The sequence below is a fragment of the Abrus precatorius genome, unplaced genomic scaffold (genome assembly GCF_003935025.1).
Source record: "Abrus precatorius isolate BTA unplaced genomic scaffold, Abrus_2018 Scaffold10, whole genome shotgun sequence".
NCBI classification, from domain to species: domain Eukaryota; kingdom Viridiplantae; phylum Streptophyta; class Magnoliopsida; order Fabales; family Fabaceae; genus Abrus; species Abrus precatorius.
In genome coordinates, this window is record NW_020874292.1 from 5,946,582 (window position 1) to 5,968,917 (window position 22,336).

The 22,336-nt window shown below is 28.5% G+C and overlaps 2 protein-coding genes across 2 annotated transcripts; both read right to left on the reverse strand.

The window, feature by feature from the left end:
* Window positions 1-933: 933 nt before the first annotated feature.
* LOC113853017 (WAT1-related protein At5g64700-like) lies at window positions 934-4,529 on the reverse strand. The gene is made up of 7 exons (XM_027483444.1): window positions 4,357-4,529; window positions 4,199-4,261; window positions 3,901-4,017; window positions 2,143-2,395; window positions 1,717-1,875; window positions 1,439-1,590; window positions 934-1,068 (listed from the first exon to the last, which is right to left on the reverse strand). Exons 1-7 carry the CDS (start codon window positions 4,527-4,529, stop codon window positions 960-962), a joined length of 1,026 nt encoding a protein of 341 aa, XP_027339245.1. The 3' UTR covers window positions 934-959.
* A 9,741-nt stretch (window positions 4,530-14,270) lies between these two features.
* LOC113850510 (WAT1-related protein At5g64700-like) lies at window positions 14,271-19,296 on the reverse strand. The gene is made up of 7 exons (XM_027481076.1): window positions 19,118-19,296; window positions 18,962-19,018; window positions 18,757-18,873; window positions 17,620-17,875; window positions 16,863-17,021; window positions 16,279-16,430; window positions 14,271-14,397 (listed from the first exon to the last, which is right to left on the reverse strand). The coding sequence occupies exons 1-7, from the start codon at window positions 19,294-19,296 to the stop codon at window positions 14,271-14,273; spliced, it is 1,047 nt and encodes a 348-aa protein (XP_027336877.1).
* Window positions 19,297-22,336: the final 3,040 nt, after the last annotated feature.

Consider the following 22,336-nt stretch of genomic DNA (forward strand, 5'->3'; position numbering starts at 1 on the left):
ACTTTTTGAGTGAATCCCACGCTAAAAAAAATCCTCCCACAAAGTAGAGGAAATAGAGGAAAGTGAGAGGGAGAGAAGAAAGTGCAGGAATTCTTTTTTTCTTAAATTTGTTTTAATTTTTTAAAAATATTTATATAATATTAAAAATTTAAATAAAAAATTTATCAATAAAAATATAACAATAACAAAATTTAGCTTAATTTTAATTTTCTATAATTATTTTTAATATAATAAATTTTTTTATTCATCCAAATAAGTGGAGGATTTTTTTTTCATTTTCTTCTCTTTAATTTTAATCCATCCAAATAACAAATCTCTTTCACTTTATTTTTCACCTTTCTATTTCTTTCTCATTTATTTTTTATCTCTAGTTTTAATATGTATTTAAAGTAATAATAAATTTTATCATAAATTAGTATTTAAATATTATTAATATAGTAAATTTTGCTCCCTTTTAATGGTACATCAAACATTTTACAAATGCCAAATGCATATGGTTTCTTAATATAGTTTGTGGGGGAAAGCATTATTAAATCGAAAATAAGAAAAACAATATGAACAAAGGCATATATAAATGAATTTATGTTTGTGCCCTTCAACAATATAAACAATATGAGGCCATTTTTACAACCTAGTTATTGAGCACAGAAAAATAAAATAACACTTACAACCCAATATTATAAATGGAAAGATAATTGACCTCATGTTTTAGGTCGAAAAGGGGTCCTTCAAACATTTACATTTAAATTATGCTCTTTGGCATATCTCCACAAGCTTAAAGCTCTATGATGTATTAATTGTTGCCATGGGAAAATTTTGGCAATATTCCGAACTATGTATCGCCTTTCTTCACAACACATTTTCTAACAATTTAGCTTCGGCCACCAAAAAATAAAATAAACAATCATCCCATTCGAATTCACATATGATCGCAATTACAAGCTCATATATGACTCTAATTAACCCGACGCCTGCTCCACATCTTGTGTGGCTTTTGGCATATGCTCCCTGCCCTTTCCCCACAGTACGCTGTATAGTCCTATAATCAACACCAACCCACCTAAAAGGCTGAAAAAACACCAGTTCCAATCACTCAATCAATTAATCGGTAATTTTAATTATAAGTACACTTATATTCTCACATTTTTTGGAATGATTCCAGCACAAAACACAACCATGGTGGTAACTTTCTTGTGCAGGAATTAGACCTATCTCCATAAGAATTGAATTACGATAAACTTATCAATTAACCTAAAGAGAAAAATAAAATAAAATAAAATAAAAGCTTTCGAAAGAGAAAACTTGATGCTATTTTATAACCATTGTTTGCCGAATAAAATTATAATTTTATTTTAGTAAAATATTTACTTTTAGTACTATCACAGATTATCAAGATAAGACTTTAATTGAGATTAGTTAGTGAAACTAAATTACCTACCTTCCCAAACTGATTATCTCGCCGAAGACAATTGCAGAGGAGAAGATTGTAATAATCAGAGCCAGTGGAGTTGACATGGCTAGAAACACAGGTCCTTTCTTTTCTATAACCCATGTCTGTAAGTAATATGTGACACCAGTGACCATAATTCCCTATCATGACAAATCAATTGCAATCAGTCATGGGGTTTATAGATTTCAAATCTCTGGCTAATCATATTTATATAGAGATAGAAGTCAACGATGAATTTAATTAAATGGAAAGATTTAGAGGATTACACAGTATATTACGGCAAGGAGTCTAACATTCCAACCCAACTTCCATTGCTCAATGTCCCTTTCTATGGCCAAGGCAATGACCAAAGCCTGAATTGAGCTTAAGAAACACTGAAGAGTTGTGAGGAGCAGCTTTGAAGGATAGCCCTTTATAATGAAAGCCTGTTTAATGATCAACGGGAATAACTTAGATGACTAGATAAAAGAGAAGGAAATAAGAAGATAAAATAAATAAAACCCTTCTAACTTATGCATCTCATAATTTACAAAAATTAATTATTATTATTTTAAATATAAGTTAATTTTAACTAATAATTTTATTTATTTATTTTATTATCCTATAAATATTTTTGTAAAAACCTACTCAAACTGAACGTAAATAATTAAAACTTAATGAATTGATAACAAAAGGGGACAAATTAAGGTTACCTGGAATACAAGCCACAGCCCGAAACACATGTTAGAGAGAAGCAAGAGGAAGCAACCCTTTATCCATGTGCTGGATTGAGCATGACCTTGATGTTGTTGGCTTTTAAGGTAAAAATCCAAAAGGTGATAATGGCTTAAAAGTTTCAATTGAGGGCCTTTATAAAAGGCAAGAGTTGCTGCACCAGCCAAACATGCCACAATGCCTACCAACTTAGCAATCCCAGCCGCCGTCTTTATTTTCAAACTCTCAATCCTGAAATACAAAATTCACACGTGGATTATATATTAATAGCATATTAATTGAAAGATTAAAAACCTAACAATGAAATGCCAGAGTTCTAAGTAATCCTTTTTGCTGGGCTTGACGCCAAGCACTACATATGAGATTATTTTTTTGAGTATATATGACTAATTTATATTTGCATGGGGACTTTAATTCACGTGATCATAACATGGACGTTTCTCCTTTTATTTAAAAACTGTCGCGTCATCTGATCAACACACTGCAACTGCTCTAGAAGTCCCTCCCAATGCTAAACGGGTGATTTGGCTCTTCAAAGAATTTATTAACTTAATTAGGAGAAAAAGGAAAGTGTTATAATCATTAATTTAGTAAAATAAACCTGTCAATGTATTCAAATTTTTTTAAAATATTATTTAGTTTCTTAAATGTAAGTGGAATGTATGTTTAAATTAATCTTAATTATAATTTCATATTAATATGTTTGTCTATGGTAAAGTAGTTTTGCATACTAACCAAGCAAGCACTAAGGTTGATATACTAATTACTGGTGGAAGCCAAAAGGTGCCAGAACATTGCAAAAGCCGAAAGAGAAAAGAAATGTTGTCTTTCCTAGAACCTAGCTAGGAAGCGCCTTGACCCTAGTTGGAACATCTGAGATTGTCCTGTCACAAAAACTATACTAACTTAATTCTAATCCCATCTCCGTATGATAAAAATTAAAAATCGCATACCCTTTAAATTCAACGCCTATGTTTCATGTGAAGCTCAATTTTAAAACCTCTCACGTAATTTCTTCTTCAATATTATAGATTCCATGGGGAAGAACAATTTACTATGTCAGGATATAGGAGTAAGGTCAGGATATTAGCAACTCGTTTAACTTGTAGGTATTTTCTCTTGGAGGTGAGTTAGGAGCCTATGGGAGGTTGGGCCAGCTCAATCCACTTTGACACTTTTGCATAAAATATAGAAACATAAATAATTGAAAAAAAAATCAGGTGAGAATCACCAGAAAGATTTACAATAGCTGTTGGAAATATTGATGTGGAATCTCAAATCGGATGTCTTCTTTTTAAGTGCCTTATCTTTATCTTTTTCTTCTTTTGATATCAATTGTCATGGTATACCTTCATTATATAAATTATGTATTTAAAGTATATACCCTGTCGAGTTCCCTTTGTCTAAACAACATGTGCTTAATTAATTCTTGCTTTCAATTAATTAAAAAGAGACTAGAGAAGAATACGATTAATTATTGATTAATTTTGGGTGCGCCGAATGTAATTCATATAGATGTAATACCTGAGGACCGGAATCTTAACCACCTTTTAAAAATAATTTATTGATGGTCAAATAATTGATATTTGGTTATGCTTTGTTTGACAATAGATAGCACCCTTTAACTGGTTGAGACCAAGATGGACTTAAAGTCATATTTGAATTAAAGGGTGGGATAACAAACATTAATTGAATAAAATGCAAAGCGATTGAGAAAATGATCAGCGGAACTTTACCTTAGTAGAAGCGCCAAGAGAAACGTGATCACTGGAAGACAGTTTGTGGTTGCAGCAGCCAAAGGAGCAGAGGTGTAAATAAGACCAATACCATATATGTCCAAACTTAAAGTAATCCTGAAATTTAGGATCACCGACACAATTTTATTAAGAAAAAAAAAAGAACAAGAAGAACAATTCACTACACAGGATCACCATAGTTTAATCATGTAGTTAATTTCATGTGAACTTGTAAAGTATAAACAATATGAAACCTAATTGAAGCAGTACATTGGGTGAACTCAGTATTTAGACATACCCACAGAGAGAGAGAAAGAAAATCTTGCAGAAGGTCAAGAAAGACAAAGGGGGTGCAGTTTTCCTACAGCCAAAATGGGTTTGAGTTAAAAACTGACATTGTTAAATGGATATATATTCATCAAGAAGTTGAGCATAAGAGATTTAATTTGTACATACCGTTCGAAGAAGAAGGTGAAAGGGATCAAGAAAAGGGTCGCTATTGCCTGTCTATAGAAGACGAAGATGAAATTGTTCATGCCATGGTCGAATGCAGCTTTTGAGAGAAGAAACATAGCAGCGTATATGGCTTGTATGGCAATTACAACAAGATAAGGATTGTTTCCTTTCATTTTGGTGTGTCTATGGCTTTGAGTGTGAGGTTAGATGTTTCAAAATGACACAAATATATGCACACTATGCAACGGGTTCTGCTTTTAAAGGGCAACGAAAGGCAGTGGTTGAGTGAATGAGAAGGACATTGGCTCTTTACGCGGACGTATGTGGGGAAGATGATTTATATGCTGCTTTATCTTTGGGACCACCTTTCTTTACAAGTGTTGAAGGTGGCGCCACCCTTCTTCGCAATTCTCATGCATTCGTTCATAAGCTTATACTGTAGTTCGTTGCCTTTGCCCCCAACAAATATATGGTCACCTTCTTTGCCTTTGTCATGTGCCTTTTTTCAAATGAGAATGCGCATTTTTTTAGTTCGGATTAGGATAAATGTGATCAATTAAGAACTGAATGATTAAAATTTTAATAAAAATTAAGTACATATAAAACAGAATTTAAAATTAATTACATTTACAATATTATTGTTGATTAAAAAGTAATTATTAATATACTTTATCTTTTAAAGTGGATTCTCTTCACTTTAAAGAATTTAAATATTAAAAGGATATGTATATTAATTGTTTTCCAATCAACTCGTATTGAAAAGAAAAGTTGTGGTGTATTGTTTAAGGTACATGTCTCATCTAGAGAGATATGGTGTGTCGTTGTATAATCTCGTTCTCCCTGTTCAGCATACGTGAACTCCACTATATTTGTGTTAAGGTCATAGCTAGGGAAGGGTCAAGAGAGAGGGGCAAAAAAAATAAATAATCAATTTTTCATTTCATGCTTTTTTACACCATATAAACATCTGTAATCTCTTCACACTCCTTTAATAACACTCTCATATTTAATAAAAATTTTAAGATTATATTATTAAGTGTTATTAATTCTTACAAAAATAAACTTATCATGTTTACTTGGTTTCATTTTACAGTAAAAGGTATAGATTATTATGAGAATGAGAAAAATTATTTTTTAACTGAACTATAGCTTTTAACTTTGATTTTCACTATCATTTTTCTTTTATTATTTAAACTTTGAATATATATATATATATATATATATATATATAATTTATTATTTTTTTAGCTTATAAAAATAACAATTCATTATTATATTTATTAAAAATGTCATTTTTAAAAGTGTTAGGCTTAATTGTTATTTTATTCTCTATACTTATATCATATTTAACGATCTTTTAATTTTTTTAATTATTCAAATTAAGTTTCTCAGTGCAAAATTTTATCTAATAATTAAAACAAATATAATGCTGTGACATATTATTAATTTAAACTTGTGCATAAAAGATAATTGAAACTTTTTAATTTTATTATTGTTGTTATAAATTTTTTTATAAACTTGTGTAAATCAATTATATATTACATATTTATTACATTTTTATTAATTATTAAATTGAATTTTGAGATAAAAATTTTAACTTCAAGAATTAAAAAAAAAAAAAAAACTAAACGTGAGTAATTAAAGGATATTGTTCCACTTGAGGATATGTTATTTAAACCTCGCCAAAGCGGTGCGAAAGCATATTTGTGGGTTGTGCAAGTAATGGGGCCTAGTCATAGTAGTATTTCCAACGGTAGCATATACATTCAAACATTTTTAGAAAGATATCGCAATCAATACGTTAAAATATGTATTGCACATTTGGGATAACATTTTTCTACAAGATGCATCATTTGGACCTAATAAAACTAGTCACAAGGTTGATTTGTAGGTTGCTTGAAAAATGGATTAGAGTTTTTGAAATTATTTTGTTAGAATGTTGAATCTTTCGTGCGTGGCTCGCTTTAGACTTTGGATTTTTTTTGGGTACAATATTAGTGCCTTATTTTTCAGTAAAATGTGCCCTTTCGACTATATATCATGCCAATTAAAAATCAGGCTTACAAGTTACAAGTGTGTGTTGTAAGTTTGAAACGCTTTTTGAATTATGGTCAAGTGAAGGCGATCGAGTACCCTCTTGAATCCTGTGAAGTCGATGTCTAGTCGAGATTGAGGGCAGGGTCCTGATAGTGTAGCATATCACAGTTTGTCATTGGCAATTTTCTCTCTAAAGAATTATAGTTTGTTGTTGACAAGTTTCCCTTGACCAATGTGCATTTAAGGTTTAGAACTTTTAGGATTGTAGTCCATTGCAAATGAGTTTCTCTTATAACACTCCAAGTTAACGGAAAGTCAAATTTAGGATAGTAATGGTTTAGCATTTTTCGGATTATTAGTGATTGAAAAAGCTTTTAGCTTAATATTTTTTAAATTGGTGGGACTGAGCTCATTGTCGCTATTTAGGTAACATTCTCAATCTAACCATTGATGACGACAGTGTTATTAGAGGGAAGAGCCAACAAGAGGAACAATAATAATATTAGTGTGTTTTTTTTCTACCATAAACTAGTTAATGCCAGGATTTATACCTCATTTGATTAAGACTTAAAACTATAAAACGTAGAAGTAAAGAAAAAAAATATTAAGTAAATTTAAAACATAAATGTATGGCTTTTTTTTTTCCTTCTAATTGAGAGACAAATCATATTTAATGTTATTGTTTCCATCCACGTATAATCAGGTGCCTTAGGAATTTTTTATTGTCTGAGATTAATATATTTCTCAAAGAGGTGCAACAAGACACCTAGACCACTGCAAGACTGAAACTGTGAATTAAGAGTTAGATACGTTGAGTCGTAAAGTAATTTTCTCAACTTTTGCTAAGTGATGAGATTGTTAACGTTGTTATTTAGTATGATAAAGTGAAGAACGATATTGTATTCCTCCATGATGCTATAGAGATTTGAATTGGCATTAGCTTATTAATTTTAGCTATAGTGTTAATACTCCTTGTGTGTTGCTGCCTTGCTGAGACTTTAACATAATATTGTATGGCTTTGAAATAAATAAATAAATAGGTGGAGCTACTAATAAAAAGGTAAGGTTAAACTTTATCTCTTGTTTAAATGTTTGTAATCTTTCTAATTTAAATTTTAAAGGAGTTGTTGTCTTACGAAAAGAATTGATATGATTATGGTTAATAATGTTTAGGGTTTAGGGATATTTGTTTTCTAATCAATCTCTTATACATGTTGCAATTATGAAGTCTGATAATGTAATTTTGTGACTTAAAATTAATGTTTTTTTTTTAGTTAAAGAAAATGATGCATCTTTTAAATTCTTAACCCCTTATTATCACATCGTAATTTTAAAATTCAGGTTTAATAACATACTTGAATTTTTAGTGAATCTTGATCTAGTAATGTGGATAGATTTAAAAAAAACGTTTCCACTTGAAATTTTCTAAATCTTGGTGACATTTTTACCAAAAACAGAAAAAGGAAAATGATTTAATATGATTGAAGAAATTTACAGAAAACTCAATATTTCTAATAACTTTTACTTAACTAATCTTCTTTGTAAGTTTCAACATGGATATGAAGAAATACTTGATCAAAAAAGGCTTATTGGTTCTCCTAAGCTAGATCTAAAGGATTAACTCAGGAGATAAGAAAAATAAAATTTTCCATCCAATTGGATAATTCATAGACAAAAGAATAGGATGGAAGTCCTAAAATATGATAAGGATTAGTGATGTTATGATCATATTCTAATTAGAAATTTAATTCATGATCATTTCAAGTTAATTTTTTTAGATTAGTCTAAGGCAAGGTAAATTTGAATCTCCGTTGAATTTTGATAAAATTACTTAAGTTGATATAGATTATGTTAATAAAGTATTTTCTTTAGATGAAATTAAATTTATCCTTTTTAATATGAGAAATTACAAATCTCTATTGAATTTTGATAAAATTAATCAAGTTGACATAGATTATGTTAATAAAGTATTTTCTCAAGATGAAATTAAATTTATCCTTTTTAGTATAAGAAATTATAAATCGCAAAGTTCAGATCGCATATATGCTTTATTTTTTAAGTTTAAATGAGAATTATTTATCCTTGTATTCTTAAATTCTTTAACTATGTTTTTGTTGATCCTGCTAAAATTATTGAAGTAAATCATACTATTTTAACTTTAATTTCTAAAGGAATGCATTCAGAATTTTTTTTAAATATAAACTTATATATCTTTGTATAATAATAATAATAATAATAATACCAACAAAAACATAATAAAATTTATGCTTTTTCATTTCCTTTATGAAAATAAATGTAGTATTGTACCCAATAAATAAGGTATAAATAATGTTATAATTCTTCAAGAAATTATTCATTCTTTTAAAATTATGAAAGATAAATATCAGTTTATGATTTTAAAATTAGACTTTAATAAATTTTATGATAAACTTAATTGAAGTTTTATTAGAAAAACTTTAGGTATAGTGATTTTCAATAATCATTTGATTTATTTAGTATGTAGATGTATTTTCTCTTCTTTCTAAACTAACTATAATGAGGATTTTTTAGATAGTTTTTTTACTTCTTTCCTGTAAGGATTTTCGTGAGGAAGATCCTCTGTTTCACTATATTTTTGTATTATGTTTAGGGAGACTAGCTTTATATATTCAATCTAAGGTTAAAACTGAAGATTGACATCATTTTAAATTTGAGAGGTAGGGCTAAATATTTCTCATTTATTTTATGTTGATGATTTAATTTTAGTTGTTAAATCTTTTTTATATTAAGTTCATATGATTTAGACAATGACGAATCTATTTTGTGTTCCGTCTATTCAAGAAGTTAATCATGATAAATCTTCCATTTATTTTCAACAAATACTAGTATTGAGAGGAAGAAGTTGTTGTGTTAGTCCCTAGAGATTAGGTGCCCTGAAAACATAGACTCTTAAGACATTCCTTTATTAGTAAAAACTTTAAGAAGAATATGTACTTAAACTTAATAGATAAAGTTAGAAGAAAGTTGTCTAATTAAAAAGTTAATTAAATTTCTTTTGCCAAGGAAAATTACTTTAGCATAATCTTGTATAATGAGTATTCTCAATTATATTATGCAAACTCACCTCCACCTTTTAGATATTTGTGAGAAGATAAATAAAATATGTAACAATTTTTTTTGGGACTTTACTTTTACAAATATATAAGAATTTTATTTGGTATTTGTGATTTTGCTTATGAAGTTTGAAATAACTTAATTAATTAGAATCATTGGGTTCCTTTTTTTTTTCAGCTTTAGTTTAACTAGATAGTTAATGTTTAATCTTAGTAATAGTCATCCAAAAAAGGTGAATAATTAGAATATTAAATTTGACATTATTATTTTGGTTATTATGGTTGTCCATGAATGAATGTTTAATAAAAAATCTTTTCATCTAAAATAGTTTATGTATAGGTTGAATTGTTAAAATGAGTACATTACTTCTAATTTTTGTTGTCTTCTTTTCCTGTTCACAAGACTTAGTAAGCATGAGACTATAGTTTGTTGAATCTTCTCCCATTTTGTAAGTACAAGCTGAATTTGGATGAAGCAATTTATGGAGGCAATAGTTTGACAACTTGTGGAGGATTGGTCAAGGATGACTAGGGAAAATTTGTTGTTGGATTCACTAAGAAGTTGAATTACTGTTTTGTTCTTAATGCTTAGTTGTGGGCTCTACTAATGGTCTCAGGTCAGTTAAAAATCTTAAAATTGAAAGGGGGAGTTTGGTGAAAATAGAATGTCAATTAGTATTTCATTGAGCCATAACTTGTACCCTAAAATTAGAGAAATTAAAGAGCTTGTACAATTTGTTAGAATTGTTAGTATTCATCATATTTTTAGGAAATCCAATCTCTCAAATTTTATATCAAATTAAGCTTTTCAAATGTATGATGAGGAGCTTGTCTTAAATTATGTCCCCTTTTCCTCAGCTTAGATTCATCCTTAGTGAGGATAATAAGAGAACTTGTTTTCTTAGAATGATTAAGTAGTTTGTTTGTTGTATTGTTGGACTTTTGCCTAGTTGATGATAAGGTAGAAGTTAGTAAATATTTATATGTTAAGGCGTAACTTGAACTTTTGCTTGATGTTACAAAGGAGCAGAAAGGTCCAACAAAGGAAAGATAGATTTTGTAGCCAGTGTTTAAAGTATAAAAGCAAGCATCAACGAGATTGCTTAACTTGTTGCATGTGGTAAGAACTATTTCGTAATTTTGTTGCATTATTAGAGTTGTATAACACTAAAGATTAAGTTCCTTATAAAAAAATATTTTCTTAATTATTGAGCGAGATCTTTTATACTTGAAAAATTGAATGTAAAATATTCTAATCTCACCAAAAAGAACAAAATAAATAAAATAATTTTGAGTGCCATTTGCATAAACGAGAATGTAGGATACTTTGTAGGGCTGATTTAGTATATTTTATAGAGTTGCATTGTTAGAGACAAGAGTTGCTTAAAATTGTATAAAGTGATGTGTTCCAACAAAAATTATAAAATAGTTATATATGCAACTTGAGTGAGTCATAATAATGATATTCTGAGTTCAAGAGTCGGGATTAAGATAAATCACAATTAAATTAAATAGTTAGAAAGTAAATCTCACGTTAATGATAAATTTTAGATATATATTTTTAAAATTTTAATAAAAAAAAGTTTTATTTTAATAAAAGGTGAATTTTAATATTATTATAAATTAATAAATCAATTTTTTAATTAACAAATAATAATGAAATGATTTTAAAAAGTATACCAAAATATTTTGGATTAGTTAACACACACACAAAAAAAAGAAAAAAAGAAGATAACAGTAATCAAATAAAGCAGAAGCATCCACTTTAGACCAAAACGCAACCTTTCCGCACGCCAAATAACAGGGTTGCCAGAAAAGCTTTGATTGTTGCCATCTTGCCATCAAAATTAAGGTGGTGGCTTCTTTCTTTTTTCCGTTAATTTAATAACGAGTCTAAATGCTTTAATCTTTTTCATATAGCTTTGAGAGTGAAAGCTAAGCAAAGAGATGGCAATACTTAAAGATTGCCTATATGTTTTGAATTTAATCGGTATGTAGAGTTAGATTTACCATTGAATACAATAATAATAATAATAATAAATCAGTATTATAAATAATTTGAAACGTTATTATACATTACATGCAGATTATTTAACCAATTTTTTTAATTATAACAAAACTCTTTTTAAAATATATTAATTGTTAAATTCTGTATGTATCATTATTGATTATGACTGTGTTATCAATATATTTACTTTTTACTCGTATAAAATATAAATTCATTTATTTCATATATAAAATACTAATTAATACTATATATTTTAAAAATATATAAATTTATGATATATATTACTTTTTGTGAGTCTCAATAAATTAAATATTTATTTTTTATAAATAGGACCTAAAATATTAGATAATAGCACAAATAATGTTAAAACATATTAATATTAAATTTATCTACATTCATATTAAATGTTAAAACATTAACTACAGTTTATTAAATATTTTAAATTACTTAAAAGATTAACATTTAATGCTTTTATGTTTTTAATAAATAAGTATGGAGTAGTTTTACAATCAATTAATTAGAATATATTATAAATATACTTTTTATATTAATTATTATAAAAATTAAGAATTTTTACTAATATAACAATGTATAATTGGGTGATAGTTTAAAAATATTTTACACTACCAATGAATTTAAATTAAATTTTAGAACTCTATGTGAATAAAATGTTATAAAATTAAACTATAACTTTTTGAAAAGGAGAAATTAAATAGAAAGGGATTATATTTTTTATATTGAAAATATAATAGTATTTTGTTTTGATTGGTATGACCTTTAAAATTTTTATTCTCTATATTTAATTTAATAATAATATTTAATTTTCCATCAAAGACTAATAATCATATGACTTTTCTAAATTTTATAAATTAAAAAAAAATTCTATAAATACTAAAACTAATACACATATATATACTACAAATGTGTTTATGTCAAACTTATTTAAGTTAAGTAAATTAATATTTTCAATATTATAAAAATATTTTATTAACTGTGTTTATCTTTATTTTTAACATTAAGCGTATTTGCTTACGTTATTTGATATATAAAGCGATACACATTTAACTATAATTTTTCTTTTTTGCAACCTGACAGCATATATAATTGGTTATTGTATTGAATTTCTACGTGCATGGATGGATGATAGGTGAACATTGCCACCCGAATTTGACCTCTAGCTTTACCTTGAGTGATGAATCAAAATTGAACAAGAACACTAGAGTAAGTTATCTTGTGTTTCTTTTGTAATCCCATGCTTCTGTTTTAATTCAGCAAATGATCAATGAATTATTTAATATGAACTTCTGAATAGTGTTTTACATGTGAAACAAGATGGTCAACTGTAGGGAAAACAAAGTCAAGATTCAAGACTGTTGATACTGATCACTCTTGTTTATCTTTTATGGAAAGAAAATGAACGACAGATAAGAAGCACATTGAGCACATTATGTGACGAGTGACATGCAATCATGCATAATTCATTGAAGTAACTGCACATGAAGGTGCACATTGTCTTTTATTATCCTACGGAATTGACTCCTTTATTACTCTTGATTTAAAATTGTTTGCTCTCTTTGGTCCTATCGTCAATCTCAATATGCATGTATAAAGGATGAAAGCAACAGAAAGAACGTAGAAACTCCAATAATTATGTTGGTTTGTCACCTGTTAACATCAGAATGGAAAACATCACCACTCCGGCAGCCATAACGCGCATGATTAAAAAAGGAATTAATTTAATTAAGCTTTTTAATTTTATAATGCCAACAAATCAAATTTGATTCTATCATAAGTTAGCACCACCTATCATAGTTTTCAAATTCGAGTGGAGGACTAACTCGTCAAAATCAGTGCGCGCAAAACTTTATGTTGTTACTTTCAATGTAATCCTTTTCCTTCTAACAGAAGTTACACACAATTGATATTTGATCTCAAACTAAACTCGTTCCTAAGATAATGATATCTTCCAAATTAAGGAAAAAGCAAGACAAAATAATGATCAAATTGATAACGTTAGTGATTAAAGGCATAGATGCAAGAAAAAAAGGAAAAAAGGCAAGTATTCAGTGGTAATTGATTATCTGCACAAGCACAAAATTGTGCGACTGGACTTCTAGCTAGATAACACCAGCGAAATCGGGAATAGCTGCATGATTAATTTGTTTCATGATTGGTCAATTAGTTATAAGATTAGTCAATGTTAGTAATTATTACTCAATAATTCCAGACATTGGTTAATCAACATCAAAGTTGATCAATGTTATTAGAGATTGATCAATCTCCAAAAACGTTGATCAATAGGTTATAATTTGACTAGAGAAGATCCGTTTTCCAAAATTGTCACATCCAATTGCTTAGAAATTTTAGGTGCTAGGTAGAGGGGAGGTTTTCCATCTTCACATCAATAGAAGAAGATAGACACGTTGAAATTTTCTTAGTAGAAGGAAAAGCTAAAATTAATTGTTAATCTATGAATACATTTTTATCAACACCTGACAGTGTTGAGTTATACTACTACAAAAGCAGACACAGATTTTATAATAATATTACTTTGGCATGTAAAAGATTGAAGGATCTTTTGGTGAAACCATCAAGTCCAATCACATCCTTTCTTTAGCAAAGTTCTTTCCAAAATCTAGCATTAAGATAAGTTTCATGTGCAATCAAAAACTTTTTTGTTTCTAATTTCTTGTATGGTGTAAATAGTACAAAAAAGCTGTGCTTATTGTGATTGACACATTTTTGTGCCCCAAAGAGGAAAAAAAACGGAATGAAAATTACACGGCTTGCGTTGTTTCTGTATGTGTTTGAAAAGGTAAAGAATTCTGATGAGTCATTCCTTCTTTGCTTTTTGCCCACAATACACTGTAGAGACTTGAAACCAGCAGAATCCCACCCAAAACGCTGAAAAACAAACCATCCAATTTTATGAGTAAGATTCAGTATATAGCTTTACAAGACAAGGGGACATGTCTTCATTCTTCATCTTTATGTGTGTGGGTGTGTGAAGTACATCAACCACTCTACATTATTGAAACCATTTACACAAACGTTTTTACTGTTGTGTCGTGTGCTGACTTGCGACTCATGATGCTTGTGACCCCTAACACTTTGTTAGTAGAAACATAACACTCTTTTGAGGTGTGCAATGAGTGAACAAGAGGCACAAAATGAATAAATAAAAAATGTAAAGAATAATATGATAAAACTAAGTATATGTGAAAATATAATGTTTACTATATAAACAATAGTATTAGGGTAGGTTTCACTCAGCTCTTTTTTTTTTTTTTTTTTTTTCTAAGAAAGCTTGTTAACATAAATTTGTAGAGTTATTTTAAGTAATTAAAAATATTAAATTTTATTTTAAAAATTATTCCATCATTAATATTAAAGTGTAATAAATATTTTAATTTTTAATCAAAATTTATCATTTTTAGATGTTTAAAATTAATCTTAAAGATTAATGTTAACAAAATATTTTTCTAAAAGGAGAAAAGATATTTTAGAAAAAAAAACTCTTAAAAATAAAAATATTTTAATTTAATAAAGGGTTAGAAAGTAGAACATTAGTATAAACCAATTAGAAGAGCTTTTATTTCTAAAAGAAAACTTTTAAAAATTAAGTCAAATATTATTTACTTAGTATATCAAATCAACCCATACAAATAATGGTGCAGAACATATAAAGAGATGTAAATACAATTATCCATTGGTTTTATATGATATTAATATAATTTTATAAGTAATATTTTGAGATTTTAGCAAATTAATTTAAAATTTTTGAGACAGAATGTAAGTTTAAAACGTCCTGACATGCATGTGCTGGGTATATTTTTTAAGGAAAGTTATGTAGTTTTTTATTTCAAGTAGAAAAAATTGATAAGTAATTCCATTTTAATTAGATTAATAATATTTTATTTATAAAAAGATAAATTAAAAATTGATAAATTTTTAGTATGATTTCTTAATTATGAAATATTTATTTTTATAGGGAAATTTATATAAACTTTTTTCTCATACAAAAATTATACTTGATGTTTAAAGAACATGAAGAATAAAAAATAAAAATAAAAATCCAACAATCCGTCAGAATGGTTAAACATGCACATGGAAATGATAGCAAATCATCAAATCAATGATTCCAAGCTTAAATATAATTTCAAGGGTTCCAATCTTCAAGTATTCCAAATATCTACGATTAAAGGCATATTTCAATATCAGTCAAATTATCATACCTTTTATGCTTTCAGTGATTATGTTATAATTTTTACCTGGTGACCTTTTTCGATTTTAGTTGCTTAAAACAATTTTAGATTACTACTAATATGTTTCTAAATGGATCCCGTCTTGTTGAAGAATTTGAACTTGGCCATAGTATTCTTACGCTTATGAAAAAAAGATGTCATGAATAAAATAAAAACATTTTTTATATATATACAATTTTTTTCATTGTTTATTTATTTATGAATTTTAAATTTAAGTTTTTATTCTGAAAAATGGAAAAAAAATTGTATATACTTTTCTTTTCATCCAACCAGTTGACTTTGTCATTTTGTGACACTTGTCTTATGATTTCTTTTTGTTAAATCACATCTTTATTTTTCTCTTTAATTAACTTTCCATTTAAAAGCAATTTCTTTAATAAATATTAAATATAATCCAATATTTAAAATTTCAAACACGTGTAATTTTATAAATATCTATACAATACACAGGACATTTATATTTGATTATGATAAATTCAGGTATTTCTATCCAAAGCACCGTAGAGTTATTGCAACTCACCTCCCAAGATGCAGGGGCTCGCCCAAGAGCAATATAGAACCTGTCGTAGCAATTACAAAACTCAATGGGTTCCAAATTGCTATAAAAACTGGTCCTTTCTTTTCAATCACCCAAGCTTGCATGTAGTAGGCCACCGCGGTCACGAGTGTCCCCTGTCAGATGTAGGATGTACTATCGTAGAATAGTATTTATAGGCATCGTGATCATCAAAATGAAATGGAGGGAAAACTGTAGCAAAAATACGTACATATTTTGCTTGGTGCTAGAAAGAAGATTTAATTTAAAGTTGAAACATCTTTTATGGGATGCTAGAAAGAAAATGATCTGTACCATCAACAAACCATTTGGTTTTGCTCAGGGGGTAAAGCAAGAACTTACTTAATCAAATAAAATAGTCAAACTAATTCTGGTAATCAATTTGTGACATGGCACATCATTATGACAAGACTTAATTATCCTCTCTATCACTATTCTTGATCTAGTTTGAATTGTAAAAATACAAGGCATCGGCATTCTTTTTCCATCATAAAATGCACCACAGAAAATAAGTTGGTTGAATAGAAATGCATCACTTTGATACTTACACAGTAAACAACTGCAAGCAGTTCTATGTTCCAACCCAACTTCCACTGCTGGATATCTCTTTCAAAAGCTATAGCAACACCAAATGACTGAATTGAACTTGATAGGCATTGAACGCTCGTGAACATCAATTTTGAAGGGTAGCTTTTAAGAAATTGAGCCTGTTCTTTTTTCAATCAGCGTGAGTACAGTCATGAATCATCAACTAATTAAGCCATAACCCGAATTGTTTGGATAGGGTGAGGTGTTTATATAGATACCATCTAAACACAAATATAATTACCAAAAAGCTCCATTCCGATAAGAGACATTATTTTACGGTGTTATTAGTATTTGATCTCTTTTATATTCTTTTTAATCGGTGACGAGTCTTTCTAAAAAATTTAAAGAAACATCATTTTTTAATATTTTACATTAAAATTTAAGCTGCTTTTTAAAAGTTAAAAAAATAATAATAATATTTATATGTATTTATCTGTATTGAAGTATCAACTCAAGTGTCTAAATTATGTAAAAGGGTCGGTTGAATTTTTTAAATAAAAAAAATTATTTTTTAATTAGTCGCTTAATAAAAAAATGTCTAACATGTGTGAAACAAGTGTTCAAGAGAAAACATGTCTTAATTCGTGACACTTCAAAAAAAAATTGTCTGTTTAATAGCCAAATTATAGAAAATTCATAAACTTTAATCCTCAAACGCTTCGATCATTTTATACCCTTGCATAACTTAGAATGGCAAATATGCAACATAAGTGCTACCTGAATTATAAGCCAAAAACTCCACATAATCATAGCTAAGAACAGGAGAAAAGAACCCAATATCCATCTGGTGCGAGATGAAAAATGATCTTCATGTTGTTGACTGTTGTGATTGTGGGATCCAGATAGCCTGTGATGCACAGTCCCTAACTGAGGTCCCTTGTAAAATGCTAGAGTCGCTACACCAACCATGCACAGTAATACACTTCCTATCTTTGTAATTCCAGATATTGTCCTTATATTTACCCTCTCCATTCTGCAATATACCGTGAGCAACTGAGAGTCATCCACTTACTCTTAATTAGTAAAGCACAGAACTCGTGAATAAGTGAGTTATTGGAATGGATGGAAAGTGAGCTAAATGGGAGTAATGATACTGTGATACGTTCGAATACTAACGTGCATGTTTGGAATATTATAGTTTTTACGACGACCCAAACCTCAGTTTAGAGAGTGCAAACTGAGTTTCGCCCACAAATATTTGGCAAAATTATAGTTGATCATTGCTTTTGAATATGATTTGATCTCCCAAACCATGATTTCAGTAGAAGTGCAAAAAGATTAAAAATTCCCTTAAACCAAATCACAATTTTCCAATTATAATCGAAACATATACCTCTCTTCACTTAAGATATTCCCCTTTCTTTCATGATCTGTATAAATATTGTTATAAACTGTAACAAAGATCTTTTCAGATCCTCTTCAACGGATTACGTTACTAATTAAGGAGTGCCGTTAATTGACCATGATCAGGTCACGTAGAAAGAAAGACAACATAGATTACGCGATCTTAACAGCTCTAAATGATACAGGAACAGTTGCTATATAACGATGACAACCCCATGTATAATAAACTATTCTCTCATTTTGTCATTCTTATACACTTGAAAACATCGTTACTAACTTAAGAACTGAAATATCTTTTACAGGCACACTCCCTTTGCAGTCTTGAAGATCAAAAACAATTTAAAATTCCCACTCAACATCTGAAGTTTTCTCCAAGGATCATGTAATATTATTGGTCAACGGTCATCACGTAAAAGGCTTAAATTAAATTCCATCGAAACATGTCACACCCCCTTTCCATTCAAACTTAAGGGTAAGAAAGGAAACATTGATATTCGAAGTTAAAATTACCTGAGCAGCACAGCAAAGAAGAACGTAGATGCGGGAAGGGTATTATTAAATGCAGCGGCCAACGTAGCAGATGTGTAAACAAGGCCAACAGCTTGCATATTTAGAGTAAGAGTGAGTCTGAAAAGCAACAAAGTAAGATTATGGACCTAACATATGTTGAGAAATCAAATGAATAACAATAATAACAAGAAAAAGAATACTGTACCCAAAAAATGAAAACATAAAAATCTTGCAGAAGATAATGAATGAAAATGGCACTGCTCTTTTTTGGACCATATAATAAAAATATAGGTCAGTTATATATTAAAGAACTATATGGAAAATCAAGCAAAAACACTAGGAAGAAAAGCAGGTCCTTTACATATACCTTTCAAGTATCAAGGCCAGAGGGACCAAAATAACGGCTCCAGTGAGTTGTCTATAAAAGACAAACACGTGTACGTTTATTCCCTCGTTAAACGCGGCCTTGGAAAACAAGGTCAATCCGGAATATATTAATTGTATCAGAAACATTGCCAAATATGGCTTTAGTTCACCCATTTGGCAGTGAAAATGTATGGATTATTGCACCTCTTCATTTTCATCAATAATGTGCATATATAGAGTTTCAAACCGGTTGCTCAGCATCAACCCTTTTCTCTCCAAAAAACGGTGCATGAGGATGTGGGAAACATAGTTATGCTTTAATTAACTACTGTAGGAATAGAAATCTCATTATCTCAGTGGTGTATCTATTCTCTAAGCACTCTAATTTTTAAATTAATCTTTTGTATAGCATCTCATCTTTCGGTTTTTCTGCCCAAAAGTAACAATTTAATAGGAACAACTTGCTACTTTCCCCAGCAACCTTTTCAGAAAGAGACTCTTTGCAAACACCTGATGCGAGTTTTCAAGTATTCTTGTTCGAATGAGTGATTGAATGTTTTTTTATTTTAAGTTAGTAACCTTAAAATCGATTTCGAGTGAGTTAATTAATGCTTGAAATCAAAATTGCACAATTTACGAAGCTTCTTGAGTGACAGGAATTCGTTTTAGGATTTTGTTAAGGTCAGTAAAGATAAGAAATTCTTATTGAAAAAAATATATTTATTATCAAAGTTATAAAAATATAATATTTTTAGATTTAATTATTTTTTCTTGAAAATAAATAATTCCTATCATTTTAAAAATATTTAAAATTAATTTTTACCGTCAACTGTATCCTCTGTTAAGCAGTAAAATAAATTCAATTTATTAATATCACATTATCGAAAAAAGTAAATATTCGTAAAATAAATTCAATTTATTAATATCACATTATCGAAAAAAGTAAATATTCGTAAAAAGTGTCCTTCGACCACTTCTCTTTCTTCTTCTTCTCCATTTATGCACAGTAAAATTTATAATTTTAAGTAGAATCACCTGGTGGGCACTAAGCAGCAGTATTCTTGAAATGTCCAATCTATAATTCTTCTTCTCCTCTTCCACCAATCGTCTGTATTCTTCTCCAATGGGGCTTCATCCTCCGAGCCTGACATGGTCCTCTTCTATCTCCACACCCTTTACTCCTTCAACGAAGCACAATGCTCCAAAGCCACGCCTTTGTTTTTGCATGGAATCGTGAAGGGAGCTCGAAAGCTGCCTCTACGCAACTCGTAAAGGATCCCAAGAAGGACCTCTCGCATCCTCTGAACCGAAGGCACAATCAGAGGCGTCGAGAACAAAGCCAAGTCCTGGAAGCACAAACAGGTCTGGCCCAAGTCCATTCTCGAAGCTTTGGATGACGCCATTAAAGTAGGTCGAAGGAAGCCCGTTCTCGAGGCCCGTCCTTTCTCTTATTTTACTTCTGTGTCCAATTTTTAATTTTTTCTGTGACTCGAGTGCCTTTGCATTCGGGTTGGTAAACTAGATTTTTTCTGGAAGGGTTTTAGGATTAGCTTTTGCCTTCGGTTGTGTCTGAAATATAACTAGTTCCATTTTGCAGATTTTTGCACTTCTTAGTAAGCAAAACTGGTATGAACCAAGAAGACGAACAAATGCAAAGCTGTCGATGATGCTTGGGAAGTACATGCAGCCTGAAGAGGCTTCTTTTGGTATAAACTTCACTGTGCATAAACAGATAAAGAAGAAAAGGAGGAGGTGGAAGAAAGACAATATTTTTGCAGAGTTAATGATTGGACTTTCATACCTAATTGTCAATTTTCTAAGAACTAATTTCAAAAATGTTATTTTTTATAAAGATTGAAAATATAATTAAATCATATTTTTTTATTATAAATTGATTCAATTAAGTTTAAAATTTAGGATTAATTTCTTTATTATGCCATAATTGATTGTAAATTTAACCAATCTCGGCCATATATCATTGAGAAAGTATTGTTGAGTTTGCTTACATTAAATTTTATAAAGAGTTATATTATTTTTATAATAAATTTTTCTTTATTTGTCTCTATCACATTATTCATTTTATTATTATTTTTCTTCTCTTTCTATCTATATTAAGTTGTAAGAAAATGTACAAATTTTTTGTGTAACTATCGTTTCTCATTTATAACTTTATATTTTAATTTAGCTTTCTTAAAAATATTTTTAATTTAAAATTCAGTTTACGAGGCCATAAATTGATTAAAAAAGTGCAAACAGAAACCTTAAATATGCAATTATTAAAATATATATAATAATTTTTTAATTTTTTTTGGCTTAAATAATTTTTTTATTTTAAATATTTAAAACTAAAATAGAGATATTAAGAACATGTTTGTTTTTAAATATTTTATTTTTAAAAACAAAAAATTGTTTTTTAAAAAAGAAACAAACATATTTTAATACTTTTGGTTTGGTTGAATTGACTTGAAAATGATAAATGAAAAATGACTTAGTTTTAATAAATTTAATTGACGATTATTTAAATAATTATTCTGTGGATGAATATAAATTTGAGATTAATAAAATTTGTTGTTTATTTTTTAAATATATTGGTTTTGAAAATGAATTGCGTGTATAAATCAAACATTACAATGGTATATTGATTAAATCACGATGTTAGACATTATATCATAAATTGAAAATATTGTGGTTTGTATGATTCGTCATATTTATAAAAAAAGTCACAAGGATAAATATTTGCATCCGATATATATTGAAAAAGTTGTATTAATAATTAAATCACCTAATTCATATTTACATAAAAAGGATATAAAAAATTTACATATAAGAGTGTTAGTATACAAATCAAAAGAATAAATATTTGCACCACGAAATTTAAATTATTTAAATATATTGGTAGTGTAAAAAAATATTATCATTTAATTATATATATTATGAATTTTAATTGGTTACTAATGTAAAAATATTCACACTAATAGCATATAAAATTAAAATTTACAATTTTTTTACATTAACATTGTTCTTTAAAACATAATAAAAAATGAATATCTAAATTAAAAATATATATATTTTTTATATTATATGTGAATTATATTTACTTACTTATCAACAATATTTAAAAGCAACTATCTTGCTATACACACACTTAATAGTATTATGTAAGAGAATAAAAATTTTGGACTCAATAGGTAGCATGAGCCCAAAGCTGAAATCC